Source organism: Cyanistes caeruleus, chromosome Z (assembly GCF_971803275.1).
Source record: "Cyanistes caeruleus chromosome Z, bCyaCae1.hap1.1, whole genome shotgun sequence".
NCBI lineage: Eukaryota > Metazoa > Chordata > Aves > Passeriformes > Paridae > Cyanistes > Cyanistes caeruleus.
Window position 1 is genome coordinate 45,768,245 of NC_141732.1, and position 18,529 is coordinate 45,786,773.

At 40.8% G+C, this 18,529-nt stretch overlaps 1 protein-coding gene and 1 long non-coding RNA gene across 21 annotated transcripts in view; one reads left to right on the forward strand and one right to left on the reverse strand.

Moving 5' to 3' along the window:
• The window catches only part of LOC147648412 (uncharacterized), an 85,387-nt gene that overhangs the window by 18,517 nt on the left and 48,341 nt on the right, over positions 1-18,529 (reverse strand). For 11 of the 20 annotated variants that reach the window (XM_086866781.1, XM_086866787.1, XM_086866786.1 and 8 more), the window contains one exon: positions 2,834-3,158. The exons of 5 other annotated variants lie outside the window; for them this stretch is intronic. In XM_086866781.1, coding sequence (XP_086722907.1) covers positions 3,085-3,158 — 74 coding nt within the window. In that variant the 3' untranslated portion in view covers positions 2,834-3,084. Of the gene's footprint in view, positions 1-2,833; positions 3,159-4,226; positions 6,787-9,392; positions 9,540-18,529 lie in introns of those variants that run through there. 4 more of the 20 variants (XR_015280044.1, XM_086866793.1, XM_086866776.1 and 1 more) reach the window with 2 other exon arrangements.
• LOC111940835 (uncharacterized) overlaps positions 14,359-18,529 on the forward strand; it is a 34,260-nt gene continuing 30,089 nt past the window's right edge. Inside the window, exons 1-2 of the long non-coding RNA XR_002869730.2 lie at positions 14,359-14,433; positions 16,254-16,463. This is a non-coding gene — a long non-coding RNA (uncharacterized LOC111940835). The remainder of the gene's footprint in view (positions 14,434-16,253; positions 16,464-18,529) is intronic.

Here is an 18,529-nt window from a genome sequence, read left to right on the forward strand (position 1 = left end):
AGCTGTGCAGGTCAGGTTATGTTTTGTAGAATCAGGAAGTCAGAAAGGGCAGAGGAGAGGGCTTTCCATCCCCTCCAGAGGGCTTTCCATCATTTGCAGTCTAAACATATGCCTTATGATGACATTAGACAGAGATTTCAACCCTTAAAAAACTGGAGGTGGACATAGACTTTCTTTCTAACTGGACCTTAGCAAGTATTTGTAAACAGGCTCAATAAATATCTGTAGGTGAAAAAAAATAATCCAGAAATTGCCATGGAAGGAAAAGATTGTTTGGTTTTGAATGAGAAAAATTAAAACAGAATGTTTTGTTTCAGGCCAGCTCAGCCCAAATCAAAAAGTCATGATCTGACAAACTGAAAAGAAGCTTTTCATTTCACATCAGTTTGACATTAATCAACATCTGTCTGAAGTGCTGTTACGTGCCATGAGATTTGTAGTTCTTTGTGCTGGAACCTGAGAGCATGTTTCAGCTGTCAAATCCAAGTACATGTCGTAGCCCTGTGCTAATAAACCTTGTGTGTACATCATCCACCTCCCACTGTTTTCCCTCCTTCTTTGCTGCACTTTCCCTAAGAAGGAAATTGAACTGGAAAAGAGAAAACCATGACACACAAGCATCAGTCCTCTTGTCTTGCCAGCTGTGGGAAGAGGACTGCAGACCTTTCCATGGAGAAAGTAGGCTCTTTGGACAGAGCCACAACCGTGCCAGATGAACCCTGCTTTACTTTGCTCTCTCTCCATTAAAGAAAAAGATCTCTCTGGGAAACAGGTTTACTTTCAGCATTCCAGAATATGGCCTATTGCCTGTAAAGAATTGTATTCGGATGTTCATTCTTTAACCTGTAAATAACTTTGAAGAAGTTTGTCAGACTGTTGTGGGCCAGGAGGTTAATGAACTGTGTACGAAAAGAAGAAGAGTCTTCCCCATCTCCTGATCTATCTCAGTGATGTGTTTTGCATGTTAACTGCTGAATTCATAATACATCTTAGGTATAACTGAAACATTTTTCAAGCCAAATTCCTAATTTAAAAGGGTAGTTCCCTACAACTGAAATTTAGTTACTGCTACAAGATATTTGGATATGTGAACAAAATAATCTTAAAGACTAAGTCTAAAAAGAGATTAACTAACATTGCTGGCCATAAATTTTTGCATTACCTGTGTTTCCACAAAAATGCACAGACAGCTAGAATGAAAGATTCTTCTTGAAATGCATTTTCTGAAGTGTTTTACATTTTGTACATTTTGTACAAAAACAGCACAGTTTTACAGAGAGTCGAAAGAGACTATAGATCTGCTGCTGTTAGCCCTAGTTATGGAGCACACACACCAACTTACTTGAAAGAAAATGAACATGTAGCCTTATAGCCCCAACCTGCTTGTGGCTGCATTTTTGTACATGTTTTCTGATCAGCTTTGATTCAACTCAACGTACCTTGCTTGCCTTTTGCAAGCATTTTTGACGAAATAAGTTAACATCTTTTAATATCATCAAGGCACATCCAAAATATACTTCTGTGTATTATAAAATTGTGAGAGAGCATGACAGTATTTTAGGTTAAAAAAAAACCAGCATGCATTATATATCATATTGAAACTGGCTGCTTCTTACCAATGAAATACAAGCACACTTTGCAGTACCTGTCCTTTGCTAGGATTTAAAACTAGGCAGAATTACAGCCCAGACAGGCTGTAGACTATTCCCTTCCAGATAGGAAACAAACCTGTGCCACAATAGGGTAGAGCCCTTGCTGAGGGTGGTAGTATGCCTAGAGGACACAAAATGATTCACACAAACACCTCTCAGTGTCAGAACAGAAAAAACAGTGCCTTTATTCTCTGACTCCAGTATTTATAGATTCTCAACAATGACGAGGAATTGGATAATTAAGTTACCACATTCCCAAGCACATTGGTCATGAGAAACGCCCATCAAAAGACATTTCTTAGAAGGAATGTGATAAACAACTTACATTTATAGAACTTTCATGGGAAAGTAGCTAAAACTATGAAAACATTATCAGAAGGCTTCAATTTCCAGGGTGACATCTCACCCTTTCTCCTTTAAAAAAGAAAAAAAAAAAGCAAGAAAAATGAACACTATTTTAAACCATCAGAAGGCTCCAGTTTCAGGGTGATAGTAGTGTTCATGCAGGCAGGTTAGTGGTAAGCATGGGTCAAAACCACAGCAGATGCAGGCAGAAAAGCTTTGGCTTAGTCCTGTGTATATTTGAGTCACATCATGTATCTATGTGCATGGTTTTCACAGGAACATTGTATAACATCTCATCCTCATCCCTCGGTCAACTAGGAAGCAGTAAGTGAAAAAGAACACCCCTGGAGTTACCTTTTACCAGGGGAAGGGTTGGGAGAGTTGACAGAGAGTTCCTACATCATCAGGTCTGTCTGGGCCAAGGCTGCACAGAGATGTGCTTAGTGCCTAGTTCTTAATCCAAACTGAGGACAAACAATAAAACATTGAGTGATTCCTATTTGCACTGCCCCTTTTCAGGGCTGGTGGCAAAGCCATGGTTTTCTCCTTTGGGCTCTGTAGCACTGTGAATGCTGCTTCTGCATAATCATTCCACCAAAGAAACTGAAGGTGGTTCATTTGGAAAGGCAGAGGGCACAATAGAAATAAGAACGAGTTGCTGTAATAAGGCAAAAAAAAACCCCAACCTTTGGCAATGTGTTTTTTTTGTGATGGGAGGATGCAAGCCTTTGTAATTTGCAGAACATGGTGTTATGGAGGACATCCAGATGAGAAAAAAAAATTAAAAATTCATCTTCACTTATTAAAAGCTAAATAAAAAGCTTAGACAGACAGGGGAGCATCAAAAGAATACATTCCTTTTATTCAACCAGAAGTTCTCAGCAACCTTTCTTACATTGCTGAGAATGAGTATCACGTTAGCACAGCTGAAATGAACCAGTTTGAATAACTTTTTTTTTCACTATGAAGGTAGTAAGGAATTGTAGTGGCTTTTTCAGAGAAACTGTGGACTCCCTATCCCTGGAATTGTTCCAGGCCAAGCTGGATGGTGCTCTGAGCAACCTGGCATAGTGGAAGATGTCCCTGTTCATATCCGGAGGGTTGAAAATAAAAGATCTTCATGGTCCCTTCCAAACCAAAGCATTCTGTGATTCAATGATTCTGTGAAATAAGAGACAAGAAAAAACATTTATTTTACAATCTTTACTGACAGTAATCTCAAGAACAGTGTTAAAGACCACATTTGTTCATGTCTTGTAAACCAGAACACATGCTTGCAGCACTCTCTCTGTGTTTATGGAGTAAAACTTCTAATATCAAACACCTTTTGCTGTATTTTTTTCTGGTGAGATTGCAACCATTCACTCTACAGCATTAGCTCTGGGGAAGGGTAGCTGTTTCTAAAATTGTAGTATTTGGGGGAATACCAAAGATATTTCTTTGGTTATGGCTTAACAGTGGTTGTTTACTCATATGGTAAACCAGGGCATTTGAGGGAAAACCAGTAACACAAATATCAGCCACCACTGTTCTGCTATCCTGGTATGAATATAATGCACTAACTCAGAAAACCTGGCTGAACCAATTCCACCAACACACATTTGAAGATCAATATAGAAATATCACAGAATTATGTTCTACATACAGAATACAAAGATAAATAGAGGCATCCCAAAATGAATGAAAACACTGGTGGCCAACAGACTGAAAATACTGTTTGTTATAGCATATGATCTGGCTTGAATGACATTATTTTGGAAAAACTTCACAGGCTCAATTGCATTTTACAGCTGAAAATATTGACATTGTTGTGACAGCCCATGCTGAACAGAACAACAAATTGGTATTAGAAAGCAGAGAGCTCTAGGAGAGAATGCCAAATTTAATGTTCAAACTACTTTCATATGGAGAAAATACAACATTCTCGCTTCATACAAAGTGATAAGCAAGGCTTTGCTTTGTGGTACTAATGGTGAGGATGAAAACTCAATTCCAAACTGTGTAAGGTTCTGTAAAAAGATTCCCTTGAAATAGCTCCAAGCAATTAATTTCAGACTTAGAGCATAGTGATAAAAGCTTACAGTCCTCCTTACCTCCTACTCTTTCTTTCTTTGTTACCTTCAAATCCTTTCACTAAACTTTGTTTGAGGGCACCAACCCACCCTCAAAATATTACGAAGCACTTTATTAGTAAAACAGCTTTTCATAGGAAAAATGTTCAATACTCACAAGAAGGTTTATCAAAAAGTGCAGTGGTTTCAGACATACTTTCCACTGAAAGCATTGCTCAGATTTGATATAGAATGTCTGATAACAAAACAGGGAGCAAGCCTTGAATTAATATATGTCTCCAAGTCAAACAGAAAACCTGTTTATAGCTACACCAAGAGTTAGCCTAAGACTTCTGGATATCATCTTTGTCTTGTATTCATATGGTAACACAGGATATATTTTATGGCCCAATATTAAGGAAGACCAGGAGATGAATACAATACAAATACAAGTTTTGTATGCTCAAAAAATCCTTCCCAATTCTGGGATACTTCTTGAAGTAAACAGATCAGAAATGCTAGTTTTACACTGATAAAGAATAGAAGATACTGCTACATTCTCAGTAAGATGAACAGGAGGGAAATTTGCTGCTAGTCTTGTTTATTTGCAATGTTTTCCATAGACTGCAAGCCTCCCATTTCTTAGCCACAGACTTATCCCTTAGCTACAACATATGGAGGGGATTTCTGAAGACATCAGGGGTGAATATTACTAAACAGAAAGATAATAAACATTTAATTTAAGAAGAGCCAAGAAACTTCTAGTAGACAAGCCATAAGCCATACCACTTGAGAAAAGTCATTAGAAAATCTAACCTTTTACATCACTGAATCAAAATAAACTGATGTGGGTTTATTTTTTTCCTTTTGTTTCCGATGAAAAGATGTAAAATGACAAATCAACATTTCCTTTGAATTCTTACAATATGGAGAGAGGCATGGTAGATTTTAAAACCAATGCATTCCAAACAATGGTCTTTCATTTCAAATAATCTGTGTTTCTACGCAAACAAGGAAGCGCACTTTGTTGAATAGCAGGACTGTTATCTTTTGCCAAGTTGAATGTCCTTCAGATAGAGCCTACCTATTTCAGATGTGATATCAGAAGATCTGAAACAACAGGTAATATACAAAGACAAGATAAAAACCTAGCATATGACTTTCTGGCTGAGTAAAGAGATTGTTTTGAGAAATGAGAATTTCTGCTAGCCCCAATGCCTCACTGATGCAGCACTTCCAGCAGCCTTCTCTCAGGGAGTCTTCAGTTGTTCAGAGGAGCAAATGCCAGAAGAAATAGCCAGTGAGAATCACATAGGGAATTACAGTGGTGCAAGGCTTGCCATGAAACAAGCTACCTTCTTCTTAATCTCTAAATCTCTAAATGTTCACCTCTGACTTCTTAGTGATCTTTTTTTTGTTTGGCTCAAAGGTCATTGCAGAGCCTTTCCTTGTCAATTCCCTGTATTTTTTCCCTTCCCTTTTCTTCCCTTTCCTCAGCCAGACTTTCCTCCCTCAAACTCATCCTTGTGCTAACTGTAAGGGAAGAAGGACTAACTGTACCCATACTGGTGCCCTTCATTTGCCTTGGGCGAAGATTGGTCACCAATAACTCCAGGAAAACTCTCAGCCCAGGAAGTGCAGACTATGCATAAAGAAAGGGTAAAGATGCTGTGAAAAGCACCAGAAAAATTACATCTTGTCCTCTAACTTCTTCCTTTCACCGTTTTGTGCTTTTTCCTCTAACCTTTTTTCAATGAGGCATACTTGTGTAAAGTGTGTGTTACGTATTTTTAGCTATGGGAAATGTGGGGTAAGTAGTCACAGGCCCACCTGTGGCTTGAAGCGTGCTCTGGGTGTCAAAGAGCCTTAACTGTATGAACCAAGCTTGCTTCCCCTCTCCTGCACAACAGCATCCAAGGGCTGAGCTAGGGTGGGAAATAGGAAAAAAAAGGTGATGGATTTCCAGAGACCCTACTCGTGGGGAGTAATGGTTGCACCAGGGTGTCAGTGGGAAAAACTGAGGAGGCTGGGTCTTAGGAGGGCTCTAGGAATGACAGGACCTGGAATAGAGGGCCGTGCAAAGGGTTCTGACTGAAAGACCTAAGAGGCAAGGAGGCAGTGAGGATTTCAGGTGTCCATGCTGGAAAACAGGAACAGGATTTGGAAAACAGGAACTGTGACTCTGAGGTCATCCTTGCTGCAGATTTATTACAAGTGGAAATATGTAGGGGAGCAAGTGGAGGACTGGATTTTGGACTAGATCAGATATTGAAAAGTAATGAAAAATAATATTTTGGGGAAAAAAACCCTGAAAGTCTGAGAGCTAGAAAAAACTGCTTCATTGCTGTGGGAAGGAGGGAAAGGAAGCAGAGATAAAATTGTAGCTCTCTCTTTGACTCTTACATACAATATTCCTGGAGGCAAAGAAGAATAGTGGAAATATTTTGCACTGAATAGCCTCATACACTTTCTTTGCTTTTATGCCTGTTAGAATTAAAAGGTGAAAGACTGAAAGAGCATAGAATTTCTCAAGTTGCAAGGGACCCATAAAGATCAAGAATCATAGAATGGGTAAGGTTAGCAGGAACCATCAGTGGAGTCATCTGGTCCAACCTCCCTGCTCAAGCAGAGCCATCCCAGAGCACATGGCACAGGATTGTGTCCAGGCAATTCTTGTAGATATCCAGTGAGGGAGACTCCACCACCTCTCTGAGCAATCTGTTCCAGTGTACAGTTATCTGCAAAGTAAAGAAGTTCTTCCTCAGTGGAATTTCCCTGTGCATCAGTTTGTGTCCATTACCTCTTGCCCTATTGCTCAGCATCACCAAGCAGAGGTTCCATCCTCTTGACACCCTCCTTTCAGATACTTGAATACATTGACAAGATCTTCCTCCTAGCTGTCTCAGCCTTTCCTCATAATTGAGGCTTCAGTCTTGTAATCATCTTCATAGCCCTCAACTAGGCTTTAGAAGCTCCATGTCTTTCTAGTCTTGGGGAGCCCAGAACTGGACACAGTTCTCCACACATGGCAGGGCAGGACAGAGTAGAGTAAAGGGGCAGGATCACATCCCCCAGCCTGCTGGAAGTGCTTTTCCTAATGCACCCCAGGACACCATTGGCCTTCTTGGCCACCAGAACTGCCTGCTCATGGACAGCTTGCTGTCCACCAGGAGCCCCAGGCCCTTCTGTTTTCTAGCAGATCTGCCCCAGCCTGAGCTGATGTCTGGGGTTGGTTATTCCTTCCCTGTGCAAGACCCTGCATTTGCTCTTGTCAAACTTCAGACAGTTCATCTCTGCCCACCTCTCCTCCTGAGGCCTTTTTGGAGGGCTGCAGTCTGGGATATGGCCACTGCTCCCAGCTCTGTGTCATCAGTGACCTCCTAAGGCAGCATCTGTCTCTTCATCCAAGTGGGACAAAGTACTTGTGACAGGCCTCCAGCTAGACCCTACGCCACTGAACATTACCCCCTGGAATCCTGCATTCATCCAGTTCTCAATCCACCTCACCATCCATTTATCCAGTCCGCACTTCTGGACTTTGACAATAAGGGTAACATGGGAGATAGTGTCAAAAAACAATCAAGTCCAACCCTTTGCTCCTAACAGGATTACTTGAACATAAACTGTGTATCTAAATCATTTAATGTTTGCCTATAGACGTTGAGAAATTCCAGCAATTACCTAGGTGATTATCATAAGCATACATACCTCTCAGTTTTCCAAGGTCTAAATGAGAAGAACAAAAGTTGTAAAAAACTCTGATTGCTGCAAGATTGAAACACACTTTGGACTAAGTGTTATGGTATGTCTGAAGACATCAATGACTGCCATTTATTTTTGAGGTCAAAAGCTATTATATGATTTCAGCAGAAGTCTTTGGTTACTTTTGTATTATGAAGTACATCACAATTAAATTATTGAAAAGTTAAATGCATGTGTGTTAAAAAAACACAACATGATAGACAAAAACATCCCTTGAGGAAAACTGCAATATTATTAGAATGACAGCTTTAGTGGAAGTTACTCTCCAAAATTAATGTCTTATTTAATTAGATGAGAAGTATTTAAAAAATGAAGAGAGAATATGAAACATATGTGACAGCCACCTATAAAATACCTATTATTATTATTATCATTATTATTATTATTATTATTATTATTATTATTCAGGTAGGCTTGCATTTTCCAGTTGGTGATATTTTAATGTTTTTTCTCTACACTAAGTTAATATCACAGTCAAACAAATACGCACAGGATACACATCCTTCAGGAGAAGGTTTACACTCTTCAAAAGAGAAGTTAACTATGAAGAGAATCCAAAGTTTGTGTTAAATTCATCCACTGTGCTCAATTAATGAGTAAATATGCACTAGGTGTACACTTTGACTACCAAAACAATTAATTGCCTCCTAAGGGGAAATACTTCTGTGCTATTTCTCTTAGCTTACTGTTGCTTGGTTTTGTATATTTTGCTACCTCGAGTTCTTTTCAGAGTATGTTATAAAAAGCGCAAAAGATCTGGCTTGTATATAGAATCTTTCAATGAAGAAATAACTTTAAGCTCTTCTAACAGTTATTTCAGGAACTACTTTTGGAATAGTCCTCCCAGATAAAATATGCTGAAGACACTATCCAAAACTGGAGAAAGAACACTGAATGAAGAAATAGCTCAGTGTTGATAATTTTCAATGTACCAGACAGAAAATTATGAACAGCCCAATACAGTACTAAGGAAACTCCATGTGCCAAGTCATTATTCTTCAATCCAGCAAAACATAGCGCCTCAGTAAAAAGGGTCTTAGATCCATATCATGATTAATGGAGGATATGGATCATATTGTTCAGAGAACCTTTATATTTATTAAGTGTAATTTTTGAATGGCTTTGTGGGAATTTGTACTTAGACCTGTTAATTTCTCAGGTCATATAACCATTCTACCTATGGGAAGAAAGAAATCAATCCTTCCCTTCCCTTCCCTTCCCTTCCCTTCCCTTCCCTTCCCTTCCCTTCCCTTCCCTTCCCTTCCCTTCCCTTCCCTTCCCTTCCCTTCCCTTCCCTTCCCTTCCCTTCCCTTCCCTTCCCTTCCCTTCCCTTCCCTTCCCTTCCCTTCCCTTCCCTTCCCTTCCCTTCCCTTCCCTTCCCTTCCCTTCCCTTCCCTTCCCTTCCCTTCCCTTCCCTTCCCTTCCCTTCCCTTCCCTTCCCTTCCCTTTCTCTCTCTGAACTCTCTTTCTCTCTCTCTTTCTTTCAAAGACTGAATGAATAGGAAGGAAGGAAAAAAACAATTATGTAAGCAAACAAATGAAAAGACAAAGACAGAATGAAAAATTACAGACTGTCTCTTACCTTTTAGATTAAAAAAAATAAAATAAATAGGTGGCCTCAAGATAGAATCCAAATGGATTTAATCTGAAGACACTGGCTCTTCTGCAAAAATGTGATCTGATTCTCCTGACTTCTGTCTTCCTAAAGCTACATTGGTGCAGACCTATGCTGTTGGAACAGCTGAGTATGAAACTTTTACAGAGAGAAAAAGGCTTACTTTCCATTATTATACAAGAACAACATAGGAAATTTTATTATGGCAGATCTCTTTCTTGATACAATACAATAGATTCTACTGCCTTGTTGCACATGCAGATCTATACAGCTGTCAGCAAACTTATTTAGTGAATGAATTCAACACAATATTCTCAGTTCTGTTTTCAGTTACCTTACAGAAAAAAGAGTCCGTTTGAATTGCATGAGTAACTGTTAATTCATTTTCCTTATTCTGCTCTTGAGATAACTTGTTAAATTAATCCTGTCCTCATTTATTTTATGGCATCTTCATGTTTAAATGCTGACTTTGTGAACATCTGTTTCAGTCACTGTTGCAAAGCCGTGAGTTTTATGAGCCTTAGATATTTTAGACAGATTTACTGTTGACCTTTGTTAAGAAATTGAATGTTTTTGTTGTTACTAACATTTATATAATTGATATTGTTGATATTGTTAGTGCCACCAGGGTACTTCCTTTAAATGAAATACTATGTCTTGGCTGATAATCCCACTTAACCATACTAAATCAGATAATTGTTATTTCATTTTTCTTGGCTTTGAAACAAAATATATCTTTAACCACTTAACTACTAGGCAACTATAAATTGCCACTCATTTCAAATACACCACTGGTGTAGTTTTTGAAGTTTTTTTCTTGTTTCCAATTCCTCAGTTTCACTTACCATCAAATAATGGAAGTCAGATTATAATGCTACTTAAGTCACTACTGTGTGACTGCTGAGAAATCCAACATAGTCTAAGATGAATGAGGAAATATTTTTTAATCTTTTGGAAAAAAAATGTGTTCTGGTGCAGAAAAGCAGCATGAATTAATTTGATTTCCAGTATTTAGAGAAACTGCCTGAATCAGGGGAAATGTCTACTACAAAAATTTGCTCTATGGCATCTACAGCATGGCATATTGACTATGGAAACTTTAGTTTTCTATAAAGCACAAACTATGCTTCACTATCATGCATCAGCCCTTTAGTTGCAAATTCAGATTCAAGTGCAGTTTCAGAGAAACAGTATGCCACTTACAATTTTCACATTGAGTCTGAGTTCAACTCAGTCACCCTTAAACAAAGCATAAACGAAATGTCCAGTGAAAGTGGTGAGTATTTTAAAACCCTCAATTTATTGAGCATATGGAATGAATTCTCTTTCCCTACAGAAAGGTAATGGCTTCCTTTCTTCTAAAGAAGCAATCCTAGATTAACATATGGGCTAGTGCATCCATTTGGTGGCCAGTGGATGTCGTGGCATGTGTTTATAGTTTGCTGATTCATGTTTATATGGCTTATTCCTGTGCTCCCCTATGATTCCCCTGAAGTTGGTTTATCCCTAAGTTGCACCTTCCACTATGCTATACATCATTGTAAGCCCTGCCCCTTGTTCTGGACCCTTCCCTGACAAAGCCCTATTAGCCCAGCTCCCTGTGACACAATGCCTTTGGAAAGCCCCTAAGCCTCGAGACCCCCACTGGCCCATGTTATCCACTCTCCTCCCCTTGTCCTCTGTCGTTCTGATTAGGAACGGTGGGAAAGAACGACACGGACTCTCAAGGGAGTCACAACAGGAGAATCTCTCTAGTTTATTGCTCTAGGTTTGTCTTATAGACAGATACGTGGAAAAGTACAGAAAAGAAACTCTTATTGGTTAGCAAAGTGCTACATTACCATCATTGGTCAGTGGGGCTCACCACCCCCCTGACTTTCTTCTGCAAGGAAAACAAGAGGACAGACAAACAGCACCTGGCAGTTGTCTTCTGTCTCTGAGGATTGTTTTGAAATCCTCCTTTGAATTTCTCAGGCTAGCTTCTCAGGCAGGACTGAGAGGCCATGGGCCTGCAGCCTGCTCCAAAGCTAGCATCCACAGTCCTCTCCATTGGTTTATGTATTATGTAGTCCTGCCCTGTGCTCCTCCCCAGGCTTTCCCCTATTGGCTGACTGTACCCACCCCCTGAAACCTCCATGTATTTAATCCCGTGCACAGAGGTTCTCTGAGCTCTTCTGTTCCCAATCCCTTCTGTGTCAATAAACCTTTCCTGCTGGAACCTCAGAGAGCCTCCTCCTTCTCCTTCGCCCAATCCCTGACATTGGTATCCTGCACTGTTGAGCAAGTGGCTCAAAAGGTTCTACCCCCACCAAGGCAGTTCTCCCCGCCTGGCACAGTGCCAGGGTCATCACTTGAGCTAGCCAGGCTCTGATGAACTGCATCAAATGGAGGCTGCTCAATTTAAATTACATCAGACGATATGGAAGAAATCCCAGCCTGGTGAATAATAGGATTGCGTTTTCCTTCCTGTTTCTTTCAGTAAATCCATGGACAGAATCACATCACATCACAGCGATGAGATAAAAGAGCAAGCAAGCTCATATTACACTTCCCTGTTGTTAGAGCTATTTAACATTTTTTATTATAAAATCATGTTGATCATATCATCCAATTTGGGACTGAAGTTCTACTTTGCTATTAAGCACCTCAATATGAATTTTTTGGCAAGTTTAGACAAAATATTTTGGATGGTTCTGAAAAAGTGTTTTGTTTGTATTAAAAATTATTATTTTAGGAAACTCTAAAACACCAATACTTTGAGTGAGCTCCTTGAAATATAGCAGGTGAAACTGTCTGCACTGAAAACACACTTTCTAGCTACTGCAGAGAAATTTATGCAACATATCTAGTCATCATATAAGCCTTTGAAAAACACCTTCAAAAAATCAGTAAATGTGCACTGAGATATCTTACCATACCAGAAGTTGAGACCTCCCAAAACCCACAGGTCCTCGAGGCATTTACCATTTATTCAAGACACTTGAGACTTTTAGTTCAATGTCCTAGGACTACGAAATGGATTCAAGGAAAATAGAGGTGGACACTTCATGGGGATCTTTGGAAGCAAAGTCAGTGCTGCTGACTGCAGCAGCAGTCCAGTGCAGCTGGCCAGGACAGAGCAGAAGGGGACTCAACAAAAAACTGGTTAAGAGATTTTTGGGGAAAAAATGCAAAACAGTAGAGATAGTTTTGAAGAAAAGACTGAGTAAAACAGTGTGTATGATGGCCTGCAAAGAGGAGGAACATCCACAGGATTTGAGGGTAACTAGGCTGCAAAGAAGAAAGTAACAATGATGGCTAAGTGGTAGAACTGAAAAGACAAGCTGGAGTGGCTGTGACAGGACTCAAAAAAGCCAGAAGGAACTATGCCTGCTCACATTCCCTGAAGTCCCATCAGATCCAAGATACCCTCACCATTAGCAAGTACAGCAAGTGTGATGGCTGTTGCTGCCCCTTGGCTCCAGCGATGAAGGCAGTGCTTTTCAAGTCTCACTTTGATACCATGTGATTTTTCGGGACAGAAATGACAGAGGAGTCAATGATTTAGTGGTGGGGTCATTGAAAACTGAGGTAGAAAGCTGTGGGAAAAATCTTCCTTATCAGGAAGAAAATAGTACCGTGTTACTGTCTTTCAATTTCAATTTTCAAATTTCAATTCAAACAATGTTACCATGTTACATGTCTTTCTCAAGTTACCATGGAGAAAAACAGTACCCACACTGCCCTCTGTTCAATTGTACTTAAATGTTACTGGAAGGTTCTCTGTTTTCCCTACTGCTATTTGCTACATACTGCTACTGTATTTGCTACAGTATTTTACATATTCCTAATTGTCTTCCCCCATTAGGCCTTCACCCTCAGACTCCACCCCGACCCTAGTTTATATAAGTCGTTGTATCACCCTGCCCCTTGCCCCTTTGGTGCACCTTCTACTTTGTGCTGATTGTATGTTTGTTGTTTTCTCTATTAAAGCTCTTTATTTTTGGGTCATCAAATTGAGCCCATCCTTCTATCATTTTACCACTTCGTCTCCAGCTGGTCAGGTCTCAAGTTCTCCAGTCATCCACCACAACAAGTGGCACCTGGACAGGGACCCTCACATTGAGGGAGGGATAGGATCAGCAGGGGAAACTGACCAGTAGGCCAACACTCTCCTGAGTGTGGAAACTGGGCCCAATGGGATACCTTGGACAAACTTCAAGGGAATGAATTGTCTCAGGAAGACCTGCAAAGGTAGGTAAGGAGGGGAGGGGACAGTTAACCCATCATCCCAATAATCAATACCCTTCCTGAATTTCAAGATGGTCACAAAACAGTTGTAGATAAAGACATTTATCATCAGTTTAAGTTAAAATTGGCATCCCAGGGGAAGAAATTGGAAAAGAAGGAGCCAAAGAAGGAGCCAAACAGTATTATCAAATGGGCTTTCAAAAATTTTCATAATACTACTGTGCCCAAGACAATTACACTACCATTCTGGGACCCAGTAGGAAAGAAACTGTACCATTTGTCAACAAAAATACACCAATTCGTCCAAGAATTACTCCTCCTTCTCTGCCTCGTCATGGAGATGTTAAAATATGAAGAAAAGGAAAGGGAGAGAAGATCAATCAATTCAGAAATGTCTGGCACTGCCAACCCTTCACCTCATCCCCCTCATTCCTTAAGTCATTCCTGAGGTAGATAAGGGGTCAAACTTGCAGATGCATATACCTGTGGTGGGTTCAGAGCAAATAACAATTCAGGTGTCCACCTCCACCTCCTCCACTTGGGGCCCAGGATGGTAATGGCCGCGCCATCCTGGATCCCTCCCACTCCATCCTACCCAAACCTACTTGTTCACCTCATCCCTCTCCATGTTCTCCTTGTCCCTCCATGCCCAGTACTAAGCAGTCAGTCACCTTTAACACCAGCTCCTGTGCTGATAGCGACCGCCATTTTGAAACTGACAGCCATTTTAAAAGCTCTACTAACATCCTTTCCTCTGGTCGAATTGATGGATCATCAGGTAATCCCTCCTCCAACTCTGCCCTCTCTACGCTGCAGCATGCCCCTTCCACCTTGGGCCACTCCTCCCCTGATGTCACCAGACACAGAGACCACACCCTTTACAAGGAGGCCAGAACCTCATCCACCTGGGTTCCAGAAAGACCTGCCTCTAAGATGGCAGCGCCCTGGTCACCAGCACCAAGGCCTACTCTGGGGCCTACTTTAAAGTTAAAGGGCTATAAGGGCTACAACAAAATATTTATGGTGCCTAGCGATTCCTCCTTGTACTCCTCCTCATCATCCAAGGAAGACCTTCGGCCTCCAAGCCCTAACTAGGATCCATGGGAGAAAGTAAGAAGGCAGGCAGTGAAGGAGGCGGGGGAGTGGTAGATGGTCTCTAAGTTAAAAGTGATGCCGGTCTGCTATGCAAGGGGAGGTGCCAACCCCCAGTGAAAGCCTCTGGCCTTTGGGGAAATAAAAGAACTATGCAAGACCTCAAGGGAATATGGAAAAGACTGGCCATATTTTGGCAATTTAATTCAAGCTGTCCTTGCCTCTCACATGCTAACACCACACGACATGCACTATTTGATGACAACTTTGTTATCCTATGTTATATCCTATGTTATACTATGGAGTACTCCCTATGAGAATTAGTGTGGAAGCACATACTAAACCCACTTTTAAGAGACTATGCAGGGGATCCAGCAAGGGCAGCATTGAATTTGGAACAATTGGCAGGAGAGGGAGCCCACACTGACCCCAACCAGCAAGCAGAAAATCTCCCTAGGCCCATCCTCAATGACACCAAGAACGTGGCCAGGAAGGCATTATTTCATGTTCCAGAAGGTAACAAACCAAATTTGAATTTTGCTGATAATATGTAAGGACCGGATAAGCCTTATATGAAATATCTAGACAGACTCAAACTCGCTCTAGGCAAACAAGTGGGTAGTGCTTTTGCTCCTGGGTATGGGAGGAAGAACTAGTTAAAAAGGCTTGCAATAGCTAATGCAAATCCCCAGTGTAAAAAGGCATTATGTGCTCTTCCACCTGAGCATGGGCAGACCATCACTCAGATGATAGATGCCCGTAACTATTCAGCCTCTTCTGAGCACACTGCTTTGCTGCAGGCACAGGTCCTCTCTGAAGCTCTAGCATCAGCCCAGGAGGATGCAAGAAAACAATAGGAATAAACCACCACCCTACAGACTGAAATTTTTGACAGAGGCTCTAGCTGCCTTCAAAGATACTATCAAGCAACAGCAGAGCAAAGAACCGTGACTGCCACAGTTGTAGTAAGGAAGGACATTTTGCCAGGAATTGTCACAAACCAAGAGAGAGGTTGCCTTTTAAGCCTTGTGGGTGCAGGGGGAACTATCAAAAAACTAACAACTTCCATCTAGTCCAGGAGTGTGCATGTCATCTGTCGGGAAACTCCCAGCTGAGTGCAAGGCAGCAGAGCGTGACAACGCAAACATCCCTGTCACCCATGCCAGAAGGCATCAACAGGCCACAAGCTCACAGCTGCAGCACCTCCTCTCCAATCTCCCTGCCACTACACCACCAGGAACCAGCTTGGAGCTGTCAACAGCCCAACCAGTAATTCTCACAGACTACATCCATCATGCAATCTCTACTGGACAATCAGGCCTGGAACAATGGCCACATGAATTTTTGATTGTGGGAAAGAACAGAGCTAGGGCTGAGGGATTTTGTTATACCCACTGTGCTTACAGTAACATCATCACAAGAAATAACAGTTCTCACTATGTGTCCTTGACCCCCCATGTTTTATCCCCAGTGGACTAATTTTTGCTCAAATGTTTTTGTTGCCAGATTCAAATGCTGAAACCTCCAATGACTGTTTCATTGTGTGGGCCAGCAAGATCAGCTGCGAATGACCTGAGCTTACATGCATCTTAAAACATCTGGGTAAGAACATCACCTTCACTGGGCTCATTGACACTGGAGCAAACATGGCAGTGATTTCCTGATCCTACTGGCCTCCAGAATGGACTCTTGTATCATCTTTAGATGTTCAAACAGGTATTGGGAGTCACAGTGACAGTTTCTGAAGCTTATATTGGGTCACATTTGAAGGTCCTGAGGGTTGTATTACTACCACAAAACCATTTGTAGTAAAAGCAAAAGTAGTCTTGTGTGGGAGGAACATTCTATCAGAATGGGGCATAAGGCTGGAAACAAATTTTATAATATGAGCTATGATGGGCATGACACCCTAAAACTGATTTTGACATCAAATAAACCTGTATGGGTTGATCGGTGGCCCTTACCCTGTGAAAAATTAGTTGTGCTAGAACAATAGGTACAAGAACAGTTGGACAAAGGCCATCTTATCCCAGCCACCAGCCCACAGAATACTCCAGTTTTTATAATTAAAAAGCCCCATAGTGAGAAGTGGCATCTCCTTCAAGATTTTAGAAAAGTAAATGGTATCATTGAGGAGATGGCATCCCTACAACCAGGCTTATCTTCCCCTATAATGCTACCCAGAAACTAGAAATTAACCATAATTGATTTAAAAGACTGCTTTTTTACAATACGTTTGCATCTGGACAATGCACCAAGATTTGCTTTCTCAGTACCATGAATCAACAAGCACCCTTGACAAGGTACCACTGGACAGTCTTAGCACAGGGTATGACAAATTCACCCACCATCTGTGTACTTTGGTACATAGCCAAAATCCTTTCTCCTGTTTGCCCACAACACCCACAGTCCATTATACTGAATTATATGGATGACATACTTATTAGCTGCAGAAGATGACTCCTCTATAAAAACATCTAACCAAGTCACCTCAGTTGTGTGGGAAGCTGAGGAAAAGATACAACTTCCCCAATGGAAGTATCCCTGACACAAGATTACAGGAACACAAGCAACAGACTGACACCCCAGTGATTGCAACTAACAACCCCAGAACACTCAGTGACATACATCAACTTTTGGGCACAATCAAGCGGATCCAACCTCTGTTGGGGATTACAAATCAAGACTTAGCCCCTTTATATGATTTACTGAAGGGAGATCCAGCATTAAATTGACCCAGGACATTGACTGAAAAAGCCCAAGAAGCTCCATATAAAGTTACATCTGCCATCCAATTGTGTCAAGCGAATCATTTTGATCCCAATTTACCTTTTTTTGTAGTTTGTAGTTCTAGGAGAAGGTCCTCAACTTTATGGATTAATTTTCCACTGGGATCTACAAATACCTGGCCTGCTACTCATCCTGGAATGGGTCTTTCTGTCATATCAATCAAAAAAGACAAGAACCACTTGCCCAGAACTTATCTCAGCTAATTATAAAAGCCAGATCCAGAATCCTCTTCCTTTCAGGAAGAGATTTCTCAGTTATGCTGTTATGTTACCCATAATTATTTAGACTAGTTGTTACAGCAATCTGAATGTTTACAATATGCTTTAGTAAATTTTTCAGGACAAATTTCAGTTCATCATCCCAAATATAAGTTGTTGCACTCCGCTCTTAAGTTGATCCTAAAACCTCTAAAACGTCATACATACTTGATGCAATCACCTTTTTTACAGATGGCCTTGGGGAAGTCTCAGAAATCTGTAATTACCTGGAAAAACCCAGAGATCCAAGAGTGGGAATCAGACATTGAGAAAGTGGAAGGCTCCCCCCGGAACACTGAGCTTGCAGTGGTTGTTCATGCATTTTCTAAGTTTATATTCCCTTTTCATTTAGTTACTGACTCCTTTTATGTTGCAGAAGTGGTGGAGAGAGCAGAAGAATCCATGCTCAAAATGGTTCAAAACGATAAGTTGTACGATTTACTTAAAAAATTAATTTTTCTTCTTTCGTCAGCAATTTAATTTTATTACCCACATCTGATCATACACCTCCCTACCAGGGTTCATGGCAGAAGGTAACACACAAGCAGACATTCTGACCATGGCCATATGAACAACTCTACCTAACTTTTTTGAACAAGCCCATATAAGCCACACATTTTTTCATTAAAATGCCCCTGCATTAATGGGAATGTTTAATATTACTAAAGACCAAGCAAAAATGATCATTCATTCCTGCCCAGATTGCCCAGAAAAACAGACCATACCATCAGTCAG